Raw genomic sequence first — 21,071 nt, forward strand, 5'->3', positions numbered from 1 at the left:
AGGGAACCCCTGTCGCTCCCGCACCCAGCCTTCCAGCATCCTCCGGATGCGAAAATCACCTGAAAAATCACTAAACCCCCCCGCCTTGGACAGAAAGGCGAGGCCGGCTAACCTAGACCTGATAGTCCTGACTGAAAGGCCACGCCCCTTCAGCAGGACACAGAATTCAGCTAGGTGCTCAACCGGGACAGGCCAGCTATGGGGGTAACCCCTACCCTGCCTGAAATCCCCAAACTCCTTACCTGCACGCTGGTAAGCTCGCAGGGTGCCAGGAGCTACAGATAAGGCGATCGCCCTGGAGGCCTCGTCCCTCCAGCTCTCGGGAGCCCGCCCAGGCTCCACAGGTGGGCTGGAAACACCTCTGGCGACTCTCGGGCCCACGGGGCCAGGGTCCGAAACCTGGACAACTGACCACGGGACAAGGCATCAGCCACCCCGTTATCTAGCCCCGGGACGTGCCTAGCCAAAAACAAGGCGTTCAGAGACAAGGACCTGTGCACAAAATGGCGGACAAGCCGCATTACCCTGTCGCTCCTGGAGGACAGGGCATTCACAACATGGACAACCGCTAGATTGTCACACCAAAAATGCACAGTCTTGTCCCTAAACTGCTCTCCCCAGAGCTCTAAGGCCACTACCAAGGGGAAAAGCTCCAAAAAGGTCAAGTCCTTAACCAAGGAACAGGCACTCCATTCCGGAGGCCATGCCGACCAGCACCACTGGTCACCTAACACTACCCCGAAACCGCAAGTCCCTGCGGCGTCAGAACACAGCTGCAGCTCCGCTTCCAAAAGAAGCTCCTGCCGCCAAAAAGACAACCCGTTAAAATGGTCCAAAAACTCCCGCCACACGCAGAGGTCAGCCCTGACCCCAGCGCATAAGCGGGTACGATGGTGGGGCAAACGTAGCCCCTTCATCGCATCATACAACCGGCGAGAAAAAGCCCTACCAGGCACCACTACCCGACAGGCGAAATTAAGGATCCCGGCCAACTCCTGGAGCTGCCGAAGAGTAACCTTCCTGCAGCCCAAGACCGCCTCAAGCTTGGTCCTAATTTTTATCAACTTGTCCAGGGGCAATCTGGAAGATTGCTCCTCTGAATCCAATTCAATACCGAGGAAGGTAATCCTGGTGGCAGGGCCTTCGGTCTTCTCGGGGGCTAAAGGCACCCCCAATTGAGCACAAAGGGCTTCGAAGTCCCGCATCAAAGCAAAGCATTGCTCCAATTGCGCAGGCCCGGCCATCAAGAAATCATCAAGGTAATGAACGACCGAACCCAGGCCACTACGCCTCCTGAGCACCCATTCCAGGAAGGTACTAAAGCTCTCAAAAAGGGAGCAGGAAACAGAACAGCCCATAGGCAATGCCCTGTCCACATAAGACCCACCTTCGAAATGGAAGCCCAGAAGCTCGAAGTCGCCTGGGTGAATGGGGAGGAGCCGGAATGCCGACTTAATGTCGCATTTACCCATAAGGGCTCCCACCCCATACTCCCTAACCATGGCCACGGCCGCATCAAAGGATGCGTACCGGACTGAACAAAGCTCGTCAGGAATGAAGTCATTCACTGACTCCCCTTTTGGAAAAGACAAATGGTGAATCAACCGAAATTCACCACTCGCCTTTTTGGGGACCACCCCCAGGGGGGACACTCTAAGATTCGAAAAGGGCGGCTCCGGGAAAGGCCCGAGGACCCTGCCCTCAGCAACCTCCTTTCGAATCTTAGCCCGCACAATGTCCTCATGTCCGACAACCGACCTGAGGTTGTCCGACATGAAAGCCTTCCTAACACCCACATAAGGGATCCTAAATCCCTCTGAGAAGCCCCTCAAGAGCAGCTCGGCTCTCGGGCGAGGGTGGTAGTCGACCAACCAACCCTCGAGCACAGACACATTAATTGGGCTGGGCCCCTTTTCCCCCAGCTGGTGGGGGAGGTTTTCCTGGACCCCCACCCTTCTTCTCCGCCCCTTTCTTGGGGCGGGGACAGACTGAAGCTGCATGGGACCCCCCACAATTCCCGCAGGCATGCTTGTACTTACAAAAGGGATGAAAACACGCCCCTTTTGCAGCAAACTCATGACAAGCGGGCGAGGCCCCCTTGCCAGCCACACCAGGAGTCGCCTTGGCCGGTGAAGCCGCGCCAGGCTCCTCCTCCATGAAGTGCCCACTATCAGTACGCTCACACCCTTCCTTTCCAGACATATGCGTGGCCCGGAACCAAAGGTCCGGAACCACCATATCCCATGGCAAGTTAGGCTCTACCGCCATCCTCATACGAAAGCCCTTATCATAATGGCGCCATATGGTGCCCTTATATTCGAAGTGGGCCCTGGCAATCAAATCTATATACTTAAACATGGCAGAGGCCATAGCCGGCTGCCTTTGAATCACCACAGACCCATAAGTAAGAAAGGCATACAGCCAGGAGCTGAAGCATTTCGTTACTTTGGTTTTCTTCGTTTTCTCCCCCGGGACAATCTCTTTCTCCTGCTTAGGAACCTCTCGGTTCAAAAGCGAAAAAAGATCCACGTATTCTCCCCGCCATATAGCCTCCTTCACCGAAGGGTGAAGGTGGCATCCTAAAGGGGTGGACGGCAACCCGCACGGGATAGCCCCCGCTTTAATGCAAGCCAACGGGTCCCATACCGAGTTGGCCGCCACACCAAAACCTCCCGCACCGTGGGGGTAGGGCAAGACGGGGAGCGGGGGCATGACAGCAGGGGCCGGAGGAACCCACCCCCCTGCCCCGGGCACCGCAGGTATCCCCGTAGGACCTGGCCCGGGCAGCGGAGCAGGGCCGGCCGCCGGCGGCCCCGAAGGAGGAACCGGCTGTGCCCAGACCTGCCCGCAGGTGCCCGTGGAGGACCCCAAAAAACTAGACCCGCTCCCAACCCCCGCCGGGGGAAAACCCGGGGTGGGGGAAGGAAGAAAGGACAGCGGTGTAGTGTGTGGTGCAGCCTCACCTGCCCCGTATGGGGTTGATGACATCCACGGGTGGCCCATTGTTGCCGGGCCCGGGAAAGCCGCCATCGGCCCTGCCGGGGCCTGTCGTCCAACCGGAGCCATCTGCCCAGCCTGGGCCGCCGCAGGATCTCTCCCCAACGCCGCAGGAACTTGATCAAGGGACCCTCCGGAGCCCGCGCCGCTTCTCCACTGCTCGAGCTCGTCGAGCCTCTCCAACACCCTGGCCCAAGACATGGCAGGAGAAAGAACAGGTTGAGGGGCAGGAGGCAACGAAACCACCCCCCCTTGCTCGGGGACCACCCCCGTAGGCCCCTCCCTACTGGCCCGAGCCCGGGCAGAAGGCCTAAGGGCCCTCCCGGGCCGCGCAGCCGGCGGAGCCGTAGGGGCAGTGGCAGGCATCTTTTTCGGAGCCATCCAACTTCTTAATTCTAGTATGCAGGGAGCAACCTAAACTACTGCCTAGGATTGAACTCCCCACCGACTGAGTGGCAAGCAAAGGTCCCCCACCACTGGGCCCTACCTAGCCAATTACTGGAAGGGGAGAAGCCCTTGACAACCCCTAGGCCCCTTCCCTTAGGCGCCACAGAGAAAGCCTCCCTCCACGGGTAGGCCTGAAAGGCCTGAAATCCGGCCTCCAACCAGCCCAAGACCGGGGACCCCAGAAACCAAACCGCCCCACCGCGCCCTCCTCCCGGCCGGGAGGAGGTTACCAGTCCCCCTCGGGCCCGAGGGGGATCCTCTGGAAGGAAGCTCCACGAGTCCTGAGGATTGGAGCCTCGATCAGCAGATTCGGTGAAGAGACAAAGAAAACTTTTTCGCTCCCTCGGGCGGCCACAAAATGGCGGCCGCGACACGAGGGCAACCCAAAATGGCGTTGGAGCAGCACTCAGCCGAGTGTCTGCTCTTCGGCTGGGTCCGGGGCGAAAAGGCCTGCTTCCAGGCCTGCTGCCCTTAAATAGGGCCAGCAGGCCCCGCCCGGACCCAACGTCATGCCCAGCCACGCGGCCGCCATAGGAAGGGTCCGAGTCTGCCCGGCCCTTCCGCAAAAGCGCCGTGGGGCCGGTAAGTCAGCCGGCGATATTTTGTTCAACTGCTGTTTGCTGCTTCGCTCGTATTTTTCTTCAGCCTGAGAGTTGGAAGGCTGAACTTTATCCAGCCTTGAACAGCTTATCTCTCAGCTAATGATCTTATAGTGTTGATATGGTATGGTAATCAAATAAAGGCAGCCTCATAATAATTTATTTTTATTTCTGTTATGATTTACAGTATATCTTGCTTTCTGGCAAATAAGGCAAAGCTCTCTAGAGGAAAGATGGCATTCAAAGGCAACACTGGTATGTATATAAGTACATTTTCTTCCTGGCAGCATGATTTCAGGGGTTTAAAATAACATTATATATCCTAAGTTTGAATACTTCATTGGGCCTGAAAAAACGTCAGATTGTGTCTCCTTCATGCATCAGAACCTCTCTCTCTTTTTCATAGAGCGGTCATCTGGATCTTTTAGCTCAGTTTTTATTTCTATAAATACTATCCTGTCACTTTCACATAAAAAGGGTCAAATTTTATTGACTGATGATACCACATAATCAGTTAAAGAAGTAAAACAGAAAACCTACCCACTCTAAATACTTTGCATATATTTTGAATGGGTAGGTTTTCATACCTCCCACCCGTCTTTCTTTCTTTCTTTCTTTCTTTCTTTTTTCTTTCCCTCCCTCTGCCTCTCCCTCTGCTTCTCCACCCCCTCCTCTCTTTTTCTCTCTCCCTCCCTCCCTCCCTCTCTCTCCCTCCCTCTCTCCCTCTGCCTCTTCCTCCTCTCTAACTCCCTCTCCCTCCTCCTTCTCTCTCCCTCCCTCCCTGCCTCTTTCTCTCCCTCCTCTCTCCCCACTCCCTCTCACTCTCCCTTCCCTCCCTCTCTCCCTCTCCCTCTCCCTCTTCCTCCTCTCTAACTCCCTCTCCCTCCTCCTTCTCTCTCCCTCCCTGCCTCTTTCTCTCCCTCCTCTCTCTCCATCCCTCCCTCTCTCTCTCTCTGCCCCTCCATCTCCCCCCTCCTTCCCTCTCCCTCCCTCCCTCTCTCTCTGCCTCCCCCCTCTCTCTCTCCACTTCCTCTCTCTGTCCTTCTGCCTCCCCCCCTCTCTCTCTTACACAGTGCTTTTTGTAGGGAGTAAAAAAAAAATCAGTCTGACTAACCCTTTCATTTACCTCCCTAATAACTCACTACAATAACACATGAATGTCTTTGGTAGCATTTCTTTCCTACCGGTGGCATTTAATTAAGTTTACCAGGCTTGGCAGACTGTATGAAGAGACATAAGCTTGATATGTTGAGCTGTTATGATATGTTTTCCTTCCGATAATGGTTTTATGACCCGGCTGATATTAACCTGTGTGATAAGCTATCAGCCCTTGCTTTAGAAATTGCAATCAATTCCGTTGGTGAAATTAAACCGCCTTTATTAGCATAAGGTGTATTTAATTACCTCCAGCTGTTGCAGGGTGTGATAAAGGCAGCCTGCCTCCACAGGGGCTTACCTGGCTGGCTAATAAGCTGTTATCAGAGCCTGTTGCTAAATGGGTAGACTGAGGGTGGAGGAACAAAGGAAGCTTTGAAGGAAGGCTGCAGCTTGCCCTACCTGGCCAGAACAGGAAGGGTGTGCTTGACTCTACCACTATTGCCCATTTTATGGGCTGCCTCCTGGATTAGCTTTTACAGCTCTTGGCTAAATAGAGAATAAGCACTGGGAGCTGAATTGGAGAAACCTCCGGAGAGTTCGCAACAAAGACACAGCCCTCTTTGATCAGCGAATGTGTTTAATGGGTCTGGTGCAGAAGGAAACCACCAAACTATCAAGAAAGGTTCCACGCTGCAAGAGAAGGCAGGTGCCACAAGACTTCACCCATCATCACCATTGAGTGACCTCTGAAGCTTCAGAAATCAGCCTCTTGTATTTAGGGAAAGGAAACTATTCAAAAATTGTAATCTGAACTGAAAGATGTGGTGACCCTTCAGTGGCTTTCATCTCTTCATTATTCAATTGATTTAAAAAAAAAAAAAGACATGCCCCAATCACCCTCCAAATCACAGATCACCAACCTGTGGTCCATAGATCACTAGATAAAATTTTGGTGGTCCTTGGAGAAATCTTGGCCCCTGGGTCAGATATGGCCTAGAGCAATTAATCCAGTCCAACAGAAGGAAAGAGAAGGGAAGGGAAGGAAGCGGAGGGAAGGGACTACAGCTACAGTTCTGGAATATGGGACTGAGTTTCCTAACAGCATCAGCAAGCCACCAAATAAGTTCCAATTATTTTGTAATAATTACACTACTTTTAATAATTTTGTTGCAATTAAACAACCTTGAAAGATTTTGTTATGATTAAATAAACATTAATGACTTTGTTATAATTAAATAAGCATTTATAATTTTGTTATATTAAATAGGTGCATTTCATGTTAATAAAATGGAAGATCTCTGATAATTACTTTACAAATGTTTTTGTCTTTTAAAAAAGATATATCAGTAGTCTGTGGGATTTAAAATTATGAATTTGATGGTCCATGGGATTTAAAAGTACACTACTAAAAAAATAAATAAAGGGAACACTTAAACAACACAATATAACTCCAGGTAAATCAAACTTGTGTGAAACCAAACTGTCCACTTAGGAAGCAACACTGACTGACAATCAATTTCACATGCTGTTGTGCACATTCAACTTTGTACAGAACAAAGTATTCAATGAGAATATTTCATTCATTCAGATCTTTGAGTGTTCCCTTTATTTTTTGAGCAGTGTATATATAACATTGTTGGTCCTTGAGGTCCAAAAGATTGGGGACCCCTGCTCCAAATAATTCATGAAAATTCTAAACATTTCTTGTGCATGAGATGGCTCTGTTCACTTTTCATCATCACCCCCCCAAGATAGACCTCACTGTCCCAAAAGAGAAAAGTGGCCTTCACCTGTCCAAAGCGTCCCTCCCAGGAAACCACTGGTTGTTTTGATCATTGCTTTAAAACGATAGTGCCTAAATTTGATAGTTTCAATCATTGCTAGCACCTGGCAAACCTTGTCTGCACCCAAAAGTTTAAACCAGATCTAGATTTAATGGGAATCCTTTTTAAAATTAATATATACAACATGTATATATTCAACAACATTGACAGGTTGTTCTGCGAGCCAGGCAGCTGCAGCCGCAGCCGCTTCAAAGGTAAGCGGGAGAAAGAATAGCGAAGGCCTGAGATCGGTCCCCTTGCCTCTTTCGCCCCGTCCTGGGCCCGCCCTTCCAACGAGAAGCTCCCGGGGGAAAGTTTCTTTTCATTTGCGCCGACCTCCTTACATCGATGGTATCAAACCAGAGCCCGCTCGGCATTTGAACCATCTAAACCCCAAGCGACCGGCCCCGCCTCTTCTCTGGTTGCCTGGGAATATCCCGTCTTGCCAAAGGGCGTTTTGGGTCGCCTCTGAACGTCTATGGAGATGCCCAGCCACTCCATGTCACGGTTGCTCCAAAAGTACTTTTTTTTTTTCAATATACAAACTGGACTTTCTCTGTTTTTCTTCGAAGACGTTTCGCTTCTCACCCAAGAAGCTTCCTCAGCTCCGACTGGATGGTGGGGAACCTGAAGAAGCTTCTGGGGTGAGAAGCGAAAGGTCTTCGAAGAAAAACACAGAAAATAAAGTTGCCTCTTGAAAAAAGCCCCCTTTGAGGGGTCGACACTGAATATATTCAGACACAGAGCGAGAGCTCGAATTTAATAAGGAGAACGTTCTTGATTCAACCGTCCCATTTTTTAGAAAAGCACTGGGGTGTTAATTGTTTTATTGACGGACGGACGGACGGACGGACGGACGGACAGACAGACAGACAGACAGATAGATAGATAGATAAGATAGATAGATAGATATAGATAGATAGATTAGATAGACAGACAGGATAGACAGACAGACAAGATAGACAAACGGACGGATGGATAGATAGATAGATAGATAGACAGACAGATAAGATAGATAGATAGATAAGATAGATAGATAGATAGATAGATAAGATAGATAGATTAGATAGATTAGATAGATTAGACAGACAGACAGACTAGACAGACAGACAGACAGACAGATTCACCAGATTATTAGCAATATCCGCACTCTTAATTTTTTTCTGGCTTGTTTATGCCACCATTGAAACTGCTGGGACGGGGAGTGAGGAGGGAAGCCCTTCCCGTCCGATGGGGAAGAGGACCGGACTCTCATGTCACCAGTAGTCGAGTTTAAAACCCGGAGGAAGCTTGACTTCGTATAGCCTCGCGGATTTCAGCAGGCCTGGGTGAGAGATTTCAGCGCCCCAAGTTAACTATTTATTTACTTTACGCATCGATCGTGTTCTACCCCCACCCCCACCCCAGACTCCGGCGAACCAATGAATCCCTGCCTATTCAACTTTAATGTAAAGGAGCCCCTTGCCCCAAAGGCTGGAAATAAGCTGGCCGTCCAAATCAGGGATCTCCAACCTTGGCATTTTTAAGACTTGTGGACTTGGTTCCCAGAATTCCTCAGCCAGCAAAGAAAATAAACTACCCCCTCGCTCCTATCCAATATATACATACATATATGCCTATATGTAGCATATTTTTGCTGATATTGAAAAGGAAGGGAGAGTAGTATGGATCTATTTCGAGCTTTATTATGCTCTCATCTGCTAGCTATTCTGTTTTAACTTTGCGATCCTCTTCCCCATCGGACGGGAAGGGCTTCCCTCCTCACTCCCCGTCCCAGCAGTTTCAATGGTGGCATACACAAGCCGGAAAAAATTAAAAGAGCGCGGATATTGCTAATAATCTGGTGAATTTATGGTTATGGTTTAATTGGATTTGTATGCCGCCCCTCTCCGAGGACTCGGCGCGGCTCACAACATATACAAGAACAATAATAAAACAATCCAATTAATATACGTTTAAAAAAGCAATCCTTAAAATTCTGGTTTTAAAAAACTTCCATTAATGTTCACTCAACAATCATACTAAAAAACTTTCGCTGGTCAGGGGGAAGATCTATTTAATTGTTGGTTTTAAATTGTTTTAGATTGTTTTTAAGGGGATTTATTGTATGATTTACCTTTTTTTGTTTGTGAGCTGACCAGAATCCCTCGGGAGTTGGGTGACATACAGATTCGAATGAATGAATGAATAAAATGAATGAGTAAATAAGTAAAGTGTGCACACTATTCGAAGGGGGGGAAATATTGGAAATTGAATCCAGGCAAAGCATTCCAGCGAACAAGAGAGGAACGAGATCCTAATTGGAGTGATCAGCTAATTTCCTCCCAGGACTCCCATCCGTCTCGCAACCATTGAAAAACCAAAGTGGCCTCCAGCTGGCTGGCCGGCTGTCTCTCCTTCCTCCTCCCCTTTGTCGCCTTCTGTCACGCTCCCGTTTCTTGAATGGCATTAACCGGGTCAGCCCGCCCCTAACATGGCCAGGCGCCCAGTTTCATTGACCGGCTAACGAGGCGTGAGAATCCACCCTTGTCCCTGCGCGCTGGAGCGGAAACTTTACAAGGGGTTTACACTGAGAACAATTTCTTCTCCGCCGTTCTTATGGCATGGCGCGGGGGGGGGGGGCTGTGCAACCTGAAGCCTCCCCGCCACCGCCGTCCGCCTGTGCGCTTCTCTGTCTCCGGCCCAACTTTGGGATCTCCCATGTACCCAATTTCACTCACGATCTAAGGAGTCCTTGGGAATTTGCTTGGGGAAAAAATATATATATTGCTCAAAAAAATAAAGGGAACGCTCAAAGAACACATCCTAGATCTGAATGAATGAAATATTCTCATTGAATACTTCGTTCTGTACAAAGTTGAACTGTGTTTTGTACAAACTTTCATAGAAGTTTGATTTGCTTGGAGTTATATTGTGTTGTTTTTTTGAGCAGTGTATATATTTTTGGCTAAGATGTTAGTACCCCACGTTTGTGCAAACTCTCAACCGTTCGGCTTAAGGATCCGAGGTTGAGCCAAAAGACTTCCGAGCTTGTAAAATAGCCGGAAGAAAATCTACCTACAAATATGACTGGTAGTAGTGACAACAAGCACAAACGTGTGTACATGTATTTCCATAAACTTTTAAAGACCCACCTCTGCCGGCCTGGGGCCATTGAAATTTTAACACTTTGCCCCACCCAATGAATGGATGAATGTGTGATGGATGATGGATGAATCTGTGGTTAGCTTTTAATAATGGGGGGTTTAATCTGTAAATTTTATTTAGATTTCTACATGTTATGAGCCGCCCTGAGTCTCAGGAGAAGGGCGGAATAGAAATCAACCAATCAATCAATCAATCAAATGAATGAATAAATGAATGAATAAATGAATGGACATATTCTCCCAACCCCCACCTCTACTCACCAGGGCAATAAAAAGGTTTAAATGGACGGACCACCCAGGTTTACGCCGACAGGGCCAATGAGTTTCTGAAATTCACCGTTAAGGTGTTAAAGAGTTTCTTTCCACTGGGAAAAAAAAATCAAAGTTTGATGTCAGGCAAACGCCATCATTTCTGTTCGGCCTTGCGATGTTGCAGCCCAAAGGATGAATTACAGAATTGAAAAAAACTGGCTGATTTAGGTGATCTCGGCCTGCTAGTTTTGGGGACCACGAGCTTCTACAATTTTTTTAAAAAGTCCTTTATTGAACAAAGCTGCATCGCGAACCCCAGACTTCTGAACTGGGGCAGCTACCAGTATTAACAAGACATTAATCGGGAAATTCCTTCATCCAACCCCAAGCTGGCTTTGCAGTTTAGATTCCTTGCTTGCTATCCGCATTACAACACGAAACCAAAATCGGATCGTCGTTTTCCTCTTGTGAACCATAAGGCGTTGTGCACTGGATAAACTAGGGCCGTTTTGGAAGCGGCTAAGCCACCAGGTGGTTTGGTTTTAAACCACAATGTGATATAAGCTTCTGCCCTAACAGGCGAAGCGTTCCTAGCCGACTATGACTTAGGCAGCCCGAAGCAGTTGAATCAAAGCCGGCTTAGCGCGATGTGAATTGAGCCGCTGTTTCGCTTTTAGGCGGGTCTTTGGACGAAAACACGCGGCCCATTGAAGGGTCTTTTTCGGAGGAGAGGGAGGGAGAAAGAGAAAGAAAAGAGAGAAAGAGAAAAAGAGAGAGAAGAAAGAGAAAAAGAAAGAGAGGGGGGAAGGAAGGAAAGAGAAAGAGAGAGAGGAGAGAGAAGAGAAAGAAAGAAGGAAAGAAAGAAAGAGAAGAAAGAGAAGAAAGAGAAGAAAGAGAAAGAAAGAAAGAAAGAAAGAAAGAAAGAAAGAGAAAAGAAAGATAAGAGAGAGAAAAGAAAAAGAAAGAGAGCGCGTGAGAGAGAGAGAGAAAAAAGAAGGATAAGAGAGGAAAGGAAGGAAGGAAGGAGGAAAAAAAGAAAGAAAGAGAAAAGAAAAGAAAAGAAAGAGAAAAGAAAGAGAAAAGAAAAGAAAGAACAGGCCACAACCCATTAGATGTCAAGGTCCTCTTCCAACACGAGGGATCAACACCAGCAGCTTTGATGGGATCGGAGAGGGCCTTTTCCCTAGAGCGCGCGGCCCTATTCAAGGCCGTGGAAGGCAGCTACGTGGAGGAACCATCTTCGTGCAAGGTCGCCCTCCTCCAGCTCGGACTCCTGACCGCACGTGCCCAAGAAGACATTAAAGGAAATCCCTTCGGCCGCGTGAGACAGGACGAGACCTCTGGCTCAACTCATTGATTTGGTGGCGTTGCAGGAGGAGAAGGAGAGAGCCTGCGAAAAGCTTTTCTCTCCACTGGCATTTTCTCCTCCTCCTCCTCTTCCAAAACGGACGGTGAAGGGTAAAAACGATCGTTCCCATCAGCGTTTGTCCAGAAACTTTACAGAAATAAAAGCCCTGGAGAAAACAGCCCGGCCAATGTTAAAGAAAAAGCGAAAGAAAAAAAGGGGGGCTTAAAAATGAGCCTCAAATAGAAATATGCAACTTCTATGAGTGCATCTCGAATGATGACACCATCAGATGATGGCACAATATTGCAGTCTAAATTGGGGACAGGACAGGGACTCTGAAAAGTCTGGAAGATAGGTAGAGATAGAGAGAGATAGAGATAAACTTAGATAGATAATTAGATAGACAGATGATGATTAAATAGATAAATGATGATAGAAAGATGATGATTAGGTAGATAGATGATGATTAGATAGATACATAGATAATTAGATGATGATAGATGATTAGATAGATAGATAGATGATTAGATAGACAGATCTAGATAGATACATAGATAATAGATAGATAGACAGACAGACAGACAGACAGACAGACAGACAGACAGACAGAGACAGACAGACAGACAGACAGACAGATGTCATTGCGACCATTAAAAATGGGGTTGCTGGTGAACTGTTAAATTGATTAAATTGACGTACCTGAGAATGAAAACAATGAACGCTTATTTTAGCCCAGGGGAATGATGGAGGGGGAAATTATTCCGTTTTTAAAATAAACCTCCACGATTGTTCAGTTTGGATTCTTGTCAGACTAGCCAGTGTTTCCCAACCTTGGCAACTTGAAGATATTTGGACTTCAACTCCCAGAATTCTGGGAGTTGAAGTCCAGATATCTTCAAGTTGCCAAGGTTGAGAAACACTGAACTAGACAGACAGCATGGATGCAGACAGACTGACGTACCGGGCACAACTGACACACACGAATTTTAGGAGGAGTACTTTTAAAGCTACATTTTCGAGTTTGCAACCGCTTGCAAATTGGGCTTGGGGAGTACCAATTGCTTAAGTTCCAGATGCGACTCTCAGCACGTTCCCCCTTCCCAACCAACACGGTTGCCTGTAATGGGAATTATTTTACATTAGTGCTTGTAGACCGCTAAGCAGCTATCAAAAGTGAGCAGGTTTGAACACTTTCTAATTCCACTACTTGTTATTCGTTTGTTTGTTTGTTTGTTTGTTTGTTTGTTTGTTTGTTTGTTTCTCTCTCTGTGTGTGTGTGTGTGTGTGTGTGTGTGTGTGTGTATGGGTGGGTGGGTGGGTGGATTTGAACAACAAATACCACGCCCACAAGCACAGAGAGAATGGAAGCATTCCGATGCCAAGAAATTGCTCCGGGTGACAGATTGAAAAGAATGCTCACTCCAGTATTCCGGCGGACAACAGTGTTATTGAGAGGGGATGCGATTGGCCACCAATTTCTCAAAGTTCTGCCTAGAAACCAACCACCCGCCCTACTACATAGCTTAATAGTAAGGAAGGTTTATATTTTAGGGGGGAGGATCCATTGAGTGAAGTACTGCAAGCTGCTTCTGCTGATAACTGGCTTCCAGCAGTTTGGCAGATGGAATCTCAGTAGGCTCAAGGTTGACTCAGCCTTCCATCCTTCCAAGGTCGGTAAAATGAGGACCCAGATTGTTGGGGTGCAATAGGCTGATTTCTGTAAACCGCTTAGAGAGGGCTGTAAACCGCACAAATCCCTGCGACTGATCAGGTCCCACAGAGTCGGCCTTCTCCAGGTCCCGTCAACCAGACAATGTCGTCTGGCGGGACCTAGGAGGAAGAGCCTTCTCTGTGGCGGCCCCGGCCCTCTGGAATCAACCCCCCCCCAGAGATTTGCACTGCCCCCACCCTCCTCGCCTTCAGCAAAAGCCTTAAGACCCATCTATGTCGCCAGGCATAGTATATGCGGCCCCCTCTGTTCTGACCATTAATTGTTATGTGTGGGTGTGATTGAGTAAATTGACTCTTTTTTAATATTAAGGGGTTTTTAGTCTATATTTTAATTATTAGATTTATTATTGTTGTTGTTGCATTGTATGTTGTGAGCCGCCCGGATCCCCGGAGAGGGGCGGTATACAAGTCTAATTAATAATAATGATGATGATGATGATGATGATGATGATGATGATGATGATGATGATAATAATAATAATAATAATAATAATAATAATAATAATAATTTTTTAAAATACTATTGCTACTGTAGGTTTTTGCAAACGGAGGCTTAAGGGTTCAATCCCTCCTTCCCGGGAGAAGGAATCGAGATTCCAATTTTGCCTTTTTTTCACCCTTTAGTCCTTTCAGCGCTACCTCTCTCGCCCCAAAGAGGGGGAAAGAACCAGCTACCTCCAGGAGAACTGCGGGTGGAAAAGGAAGAGGCACAGAAGCCTCTCCAAAAAGGGTACCTGCCCTGGGTTTGTGCCTCGGTCGTCTTGGAGGTTTCCAGACGATCGGACGGATCGAAACCGCCTTTCTCCTCCAGCTGGTAACAAATTAACTGAGCATCCCGTAGCCCTTGCCACCCCCTTTAGCCCAGCAGACGGGAGGCCTTGGAAGGATGAAAGTTCAAACCCTTTTACAACTTCCCCTGCCTCGGGTCGGGTGATTGATGTGGGAAAAAGCGCCTTCGGGACAGCAGGAGGGAGGATGGATGGGGACGCGTCTCTCGGCTCGGTTCCCAGGTGGATGGTTAGAGCAGTGTTTCCCAACCTTGGCAACTTGAAGAGATCTGGACTTCAACTCCCAGAATTCCCCAGCCAGCATTTTCTGGCTGGGGAATTCTGGGAGTTGAAGTCCAGATCTCTTCAAGTTGCCAAGGTTGGGAAACACTGGGTTAGAGGAGCTTCAATCAGGTCACCTCTGCTGTCTCCAACACTTGCCGTTGCTTAAACCAGGGTTATCACTAACTTTTGGTCACCACACTACAAAAAAGACACTGAAACACTAGAGAAGGTGCAGAGGAGAGCAACCAGGATGATTAGGAGACTTGAAACTATACTGCTCAAAAAATAATAATAAAGGGGACATTTAAACAACACCATATAACTCCAAGTAAATCAAACTTCTGTGAAATCAAACTGTCCTCTTAGGAAGCAACACTGATTGACAATCAATTTCATTTTGTTGTCAGCACATTCAACTTCGTGCAGAACAAAGTATTCAGTGAGAATATTTCATTCATTCAGATCTAGGATGTGTTGAGTTTTGGGGTTTTTTGAGCGGTTGCAGGAACTGGCCATGGCTAGTCTGGCGAAGAGGAGGACCAGGGGTGACATGAAAGCAATGTTCCAATATTTGAGGGGCTGCCACAGAGAGGAGCAGGTCAGGCTGTTTTCCAAAGCATCAGAAGGCCAGATAAGGAACAACGGATGGAAGCTGACCAAACAGAGATTTAACCTGGAAATAAGGAAGAATTTTCTGACAGTGAGAACGACCAACCAACCAGTGGAACAGTCTTCCTGTGGAAGTTGTGAGGGCCGCAACAATTGAAACTTTCAAGGGGAGGTTGGACTGCCATTTGTCCGAAATGGTGTAGTCCAGAGGTAAGCAAAGTTGGCTGTTCTATGACATGTGGACTTCAACTTCCCAGAATTCCTGAGCCAATCATGCTACCTCAGGAATTCTAGGAGTTTAAGTCCACGTGTCATAGAAGAGTCAACTTTGCCTACCCTTGGTCTAGGGCAGTAATGGCGAACCTATGGCAGGGGTGCCACAGGCGGCACATAGAGCCATATTTGCTGGCACATGAGCAGTTGCCCTAGCTCAGCTCCAACAGGCATGTGTGTGCCGACCAGCTGATTTTGGGTTCACACAGAGGCTCTGGGAGGGCGGTTTTGGCCCCAGGGAGCTTATGGAGGGATGTGGGAGGGCTTTTTTACCCTCCCATGGCTGCAGGGAAGCCTTTGGAGCCTGAGGAGGGTGAATGGGCCCACCAGAAGTTGGGGGAAAGGCCGTTTCCAGTTTCCAAAGGGCCTCTGGGAGATGGGGAAGCAGTTTTTGCTTTCCCCAGGCATTGATTTATGGCATGTGCGATAGCGTGCAGGGGCGCTCTTTTGGCACTCCAGGCAAAAAAAGGTTCCACATCACTGGTCTAAGGACTCCCACTTGAGGGGGGGGGAGGTTTGGACTAGATGACCTACGAGGTCCCTTCCAACTCAAAGAATAATCTAAACTACGAAGTTAATCACCGTGGCTTGGTCTCTACCTCGCTTTAAGCCTTCTCTTTCATGAAAACATTGTTGAAGAACCCAATAGCGGTGGGTTCAGGCTTGCTGTTAAGCTGCGCGGTTGTTCCAAGGGAGAGCAATTGAAGGGGAGGCGATGAAACCAGGTTCGGCAAAACAACAACAACAACAACACAACCCTCTACTTGAAACAAGCGAAGTGAATCTCCCCCAAATAGCCAAAGAACTTTCCCCTAATTCCCCCTCCCCACTTTCTAAGCCGAACTGCTTTCTGCGGGATGAGGCCGGGTGGTTGAAGGGAGCTCCCGGGAGAGGCCAATCGCCTGTCGGAACGGGGCCTTTAAAACCTCGCGGAGTTCGCCACCCTTCATCCCGCCCTGCCTCCGAAACGGTCTGATTATTTTAGTTAATTAATTAATTTAGTTAATTAGTTAATTAATTAAATTTCTATGCTGCCCAACTTCCCAGGGACTCAAGGCGGTTAACAACGAAAACAAGCATAAATCCATATAAAAACATTATTATTATTATTATTATTATTATTATTATTAGTAGTAGTAGTAGTAGTAGTAGTAGTAGTAGTAACAATAATAGTAGTAGTATCATTACTATTACTATTATTGTTATTGTTGTTATTGTTGTTGTTGTTGTTGTTGCCTCGTGTCCCCCTTGGCTCGGCCTCCTTCAAGCCGGCATAATTAGTTGGCCATGCTGGTTGGGGATGGAAGCAGCTGTAGCCTACCCTTCCTAGAGAGTTGGACAGGAATAGGCATATTTACCCAGGAACATTTACCGGTCGGTCCGGTCGTATGTACCTCTTGGACTGCCAGGTTCTGTCTTTCCTTCCAAATCGCATTCTTAAGGCCTGGAAAGAATGGACCGCTCCGCTCCACCCTCCCTTTATGGACTGGTTAACATTCCAGATCTGCGACGGGCCTGGATCTCACCAACAATAGATGTTAGAATAGGGAACTGACAGGCCATATTACAGAGGCTGCGCTTAAAATCCCACCTGGGAACTTTTGATTTCCGTGGTTGGGGAGCTAACCTGGAAATGAAGCTTCTGGAAACCAAACGCTCATAAACTCCGGCATAAAGGAAAATATACATTTGTCAAGAATCACGAGGTGTTGTACCTCCTGATTCTTGACAAATCTCTCTTTTCTTTTATGGACACTGAGAGCATCTGCACCAAAGCCAAATTCCTCGTGTGTCCAATCACACATAAAGAATTCTGTTCTGCCCTGTCCTGTCCTATTTTATTCTATTCTATTCTATTCTATTATTCTGTTCTGTCCCGTTCCATTCCATTCTTTCCCACCCCTGGGGCGCAGAAGGGTTTTTTAAATTAAATTAGATTTCTAGAATTGGAAGGGACCTTGTAGGTCAGCTAGTCCACCCCCCACTCAAGCAAGAGTCCGTACACCATTTCAGAGAAATGGCAGTCCAACCTCCCTTTGAAAGTCTCAAGTGTTGGAGCTCTCACAACCTCCACAGGCAAGCTGTTTCATGTTCTCACCGTCAGAAAGTTCCTCCTTATTCCCAGGTTGAATCTCTCTTTGGTCAGCTTCCTTTAGTTATTCCTTGTCTGACCTTCTGGTGCTTTGGGAAACAGCCTGACACCCCCCCCCCACCCCTCTCTGTGGCAGCCCGGCCTCAAGTATTGGAAGACTGCTATCCTGTCTCCCCTGGTCCTCCTCTTTGCTAGACTAGACATGCTCAGTTCTTGCAGCCGCTCTTCGCTCGTCTCCAGTCCCCTAACATTGGAGTCTTGGAAGCCCACCCCAATCCGATCCTCTCTCCAGACAGAAAACCCAGAACATAAGAAGAGCCATGCTGAATCAGGCCAAAGCCCATCGAGTCCAGCATTCTGTGTCACTCAGTGGCCCACCAATTGTCCATGGGATCTTGAGCAGAAAGAGAAGGCAGAACCCTTCCTTTGCCTTGACCCCCAACAAATGGTACTCAAGGGAATCCTGCGTTTCAAGAACCTGCCAACTGTTCTCCAGTTCTGCCGGAAGAGTTGCGGGAAGGGAACGTCGCCCCCTCCCCGCCAGCCCCCTACTCTGGAGGAGACAACCGAAAAAGGGGTTTCCCCCTCCTCTTACTAAACCTGGCGCAAAGGTTTCTTCACCTAAACCCCGTTAGACGTGTTAAGGGTTATTACACCGTGTATAACCCGAAGAGTCCAGCGGTACCAGTGAGGTCAATATGCAAGACAAGGTAATCCCGGGTTTGTACGTTTCGATTTCTGAAGGTCCCTGGTTAGATCTTTCCACTTTCAAAAGACAGCCTTTTCCCAACCAGGGGAAGCCTTTCGCACCCCACAGACAAACGGGTCCCTAGAATAGAATAGAATAGAATAGAATAGAATAGAAGTAGAGTAGAATAAAGTAGAATAGAATAGAACAGAATGGAATAGAATTCTTTATTGGACGCACAAGGAATTTGTCTTCGGTGCAGATGCTCCCAGTGTGCATAAATGAAAAGAGACATTTGTCAAGAATCAGGATGTATAACATTAATGATTGTCATAGGGGTCAAATAAGCAACGAAGAAACAATCAATATTAATAGATATTAAAAAAGCGAATGACCTCAGTAAACGAATGACCTCAGTAAACTTAACCCAAGTGCGCCAATGACCTCAGTAAACTTAACCCAACACCTAAGCCCAACTGAGCCTTGGTGGTGCAGTGTTTAGAGTGCAGTACTTCAGGCTACATCAGCTGACTGACTGTCAGCTGCCTGCAATTTGGCAGTTCAAATCTTATCAGGCTCAAGGTTGACTCAGACTTCCATCCTTCTGTAAACCGCTAGAGTGTAAAGCACTATGAAGCGGTATATAAGTGCTATTGCTATTGCTAACTCGGTGGCACTTCCAGGTTGGTGGATCTCTCTCTCTCCCTCTCTCTCTCTCTCTCTCTCTCTCTCTCTCTCTCTCTCCCCTACCTACCTACCTACCTACCTACTTATTTAGCCAAGTAGGTATAAAAAGATATAGCAATGTTTATATACATGATACTGTACTAGTAAGAGACAAACATTAGGACAGGAGACGGAAGTCACTCTGGGGCACTTATGCACGCCCCTTACTGACCTCTTAGGAAACCTGTGAGCCGCCCCAGTCTTCGGAGAAGGGCGGCATACAAATCTAATATAATAATAATAATAATAATAATAATAATAATAATAATAATAATAATAGGGAGAGGTCAAGAGTGAACAGGGTAAAGTTTTGTGGGTTAGGTGATGATATCACAGTCTGTTAGTGAGTTCCATGCATCAGCTACTCGGTAACTAAAGTCGTATTTCCTGCAGTCCAGTTTGGAGGGGTTTCTTTTAAGTTTGCATTTGTTGTGTGCTCGTGTGTTGTTCTGGTTGAAGCTGAAGTGGTCGTCGTGATTTAATTCCCGTGCTGGAAGATCGCGACGGAAAGGTTCATCAGCGGGATGCTGAGAGGACCCTGGGGGTGGGGGGGTGGTGGGGAGGGGTCAAAGAAGTGGGTGGGTTGAGCGGGGTCCCTCGGCGAGCTTGTCACCGATCGCGGGTGATCAAATCCATAGATTCCGTAGACAGCAAACCTGAGGGAAGCCGAGCATCTATGCCTCCCTCCCGGCCCTTCTCCCCAACACACCCACCTCCAGTGGAAAACACTCCGAGGCCTTTCGAGGATTGCAAGATAGGGAGAATTCCTGCAGGCTGTTCTAAGGTGCCAATTCGAAGTTCGATTCCCCGCAGAAGCCACCTCCTCCTCCTCCCCGTCCTGTAATTGGGGGGGGGGGGGAGAGACGATCGGACTGTGTGGCCGCTCTTTGGTGTGAAACTCTCCCCTGCTCAACAATGTAAAACTATTTACTAAGTCTGCACTACTGTTCCGTTCCCATCACCCCTCCCCTCCCACAAATGATTGCTTGTAGCCTTACAATTTATATTGACTAGTTCCTAATATGAATTGGATTGCTTATTTGTACCCAGGCTATGATTAAATGTTCTACCTGATGATTCTTGAAAAATGTATCTTTTTCTTTCACGTACACTGAGAGCATCTGCACCAAAGACAAATCCCTTGTGTGTCCAATCACACTTGGCCAATAAAGAATTCTAGTCTGCATTCTATTCTATTTTATTCTATTCTCAATTCTTTTCTCTTCTCTCCTTTTCTCTTCTATTCTCTTCTGCATTCTATTCTATTCTATTCTGAACGTTATTCTGAATTCTGTTCTCCTCTCTTCTCCTTTCCTTTCCTCTTCTATTCTATTCTGCATTCTATTCTATTCTATCCTGAATGCTATTCTAAATGCTATTCTGAATTCTATTCTATCCTGAATTCTGTTCTGTTCTGAATTATTTTATCTTCTCCTCTCCTTTCCTCTTCTGTTCTGAATGATATTCTCTTCTCTACTCTTCTCTTCTGAATGCTATTCTGAATGCTACTCTACTCTACTCTACTCTATTCTGAATGCTATTCTATTCTGAATTCTGTTCTCTTCTCTTCTATTCTTTGCGTCCTTCGCCTTCCTTCGGGACGGTCAGCGCTTACCGTGGAAATCCGGGAAGCGAGGCGCCATGATCCCGGCTCGAATCCAGTGCTCCAGCGGGAAAGAGCCGATCCCCGCGGCTTTCAGAGGCTCGACCCCCGCCTGCGACAGCGGGGGGAAGGCGGCGGGGTAGGCGAAGGCGCCGTGCTGGCCGGCCAGAGCCGGGATGGGGTAAAGCGGAGGCGGGTAGATGGCTGGCAAGCCGCCGAGGGAGGCCGGCGGGGGCAGGCTGAGCAAGCCGGGCTTGGGGACGAAGGCAGCGACGGGCAGGGGGACCAAGCCCGGTGGGGCGCAGGGCGAAGGCGTCTCGGTGCGCAGGCAGGCGCCGGGGCTGCCGGCTGAGCTCTCCGGGGAGACGCTGGGCACCGGCCGCGCAGGCTCCTCGGCCAGGAGGGCGTCGATGCGGAAGTTGTGGGATTTCTCCGTGGGCTTCTGCATGCCGGCTTCGGGGCTGCCGCTTCGGCCCTGCTTTGCGGGGCCTTAATGCAGCTCTACCTTTTCCCGGGGCGGCGTCGTTGGGCGATGTGGCCGCTGCTCCAGCCCCTTCCTCGCAACTCATTCACACACACACACACAC

The 21,071-nt window shown here is 48.1% G+C and overlaps 1 protein-coding gene across 1 annotated transcript in view; it reads right to left on the bottom strand.

The window, feature by feature from the left end:
- The window catches only part of LOC139167826 (motor neuron and pancreas homeobox 1-like), a 37,232-nt gene extending 16,300 nt beyond the window's left edge, over positions 1-20,932 (bottom strand). Inside the window, exon 1 of the mRNA XM_070752862.1 lies at positions 20,497-20,932. Coding sequence (XP_070608963.1) covers positions 20,497-20,932 — 436 coding nt within the window. The remainder of the gene's footprint in view (positions 1-20,496) is intronic.
- Positions 20,933-21,071: the final 139 nt, after the last annotated feature.

Source organism: Erythrolamprus reginae, chromosome 1 (assembly GCF_031021105.1).
Source record: "Erythrolamprus reginae isolate rEryReg1 chromosome 1, rEryReg1.hap1, whole genome shotgun sequence".
Taxonomy (NCBI): domain Eukaryota; kingdom Metazoa; phylum Chordata; class Lepidosauria; order Squamata; family Dipsadidae; genus Erythrolamprus; species Erythrolamprus reginae.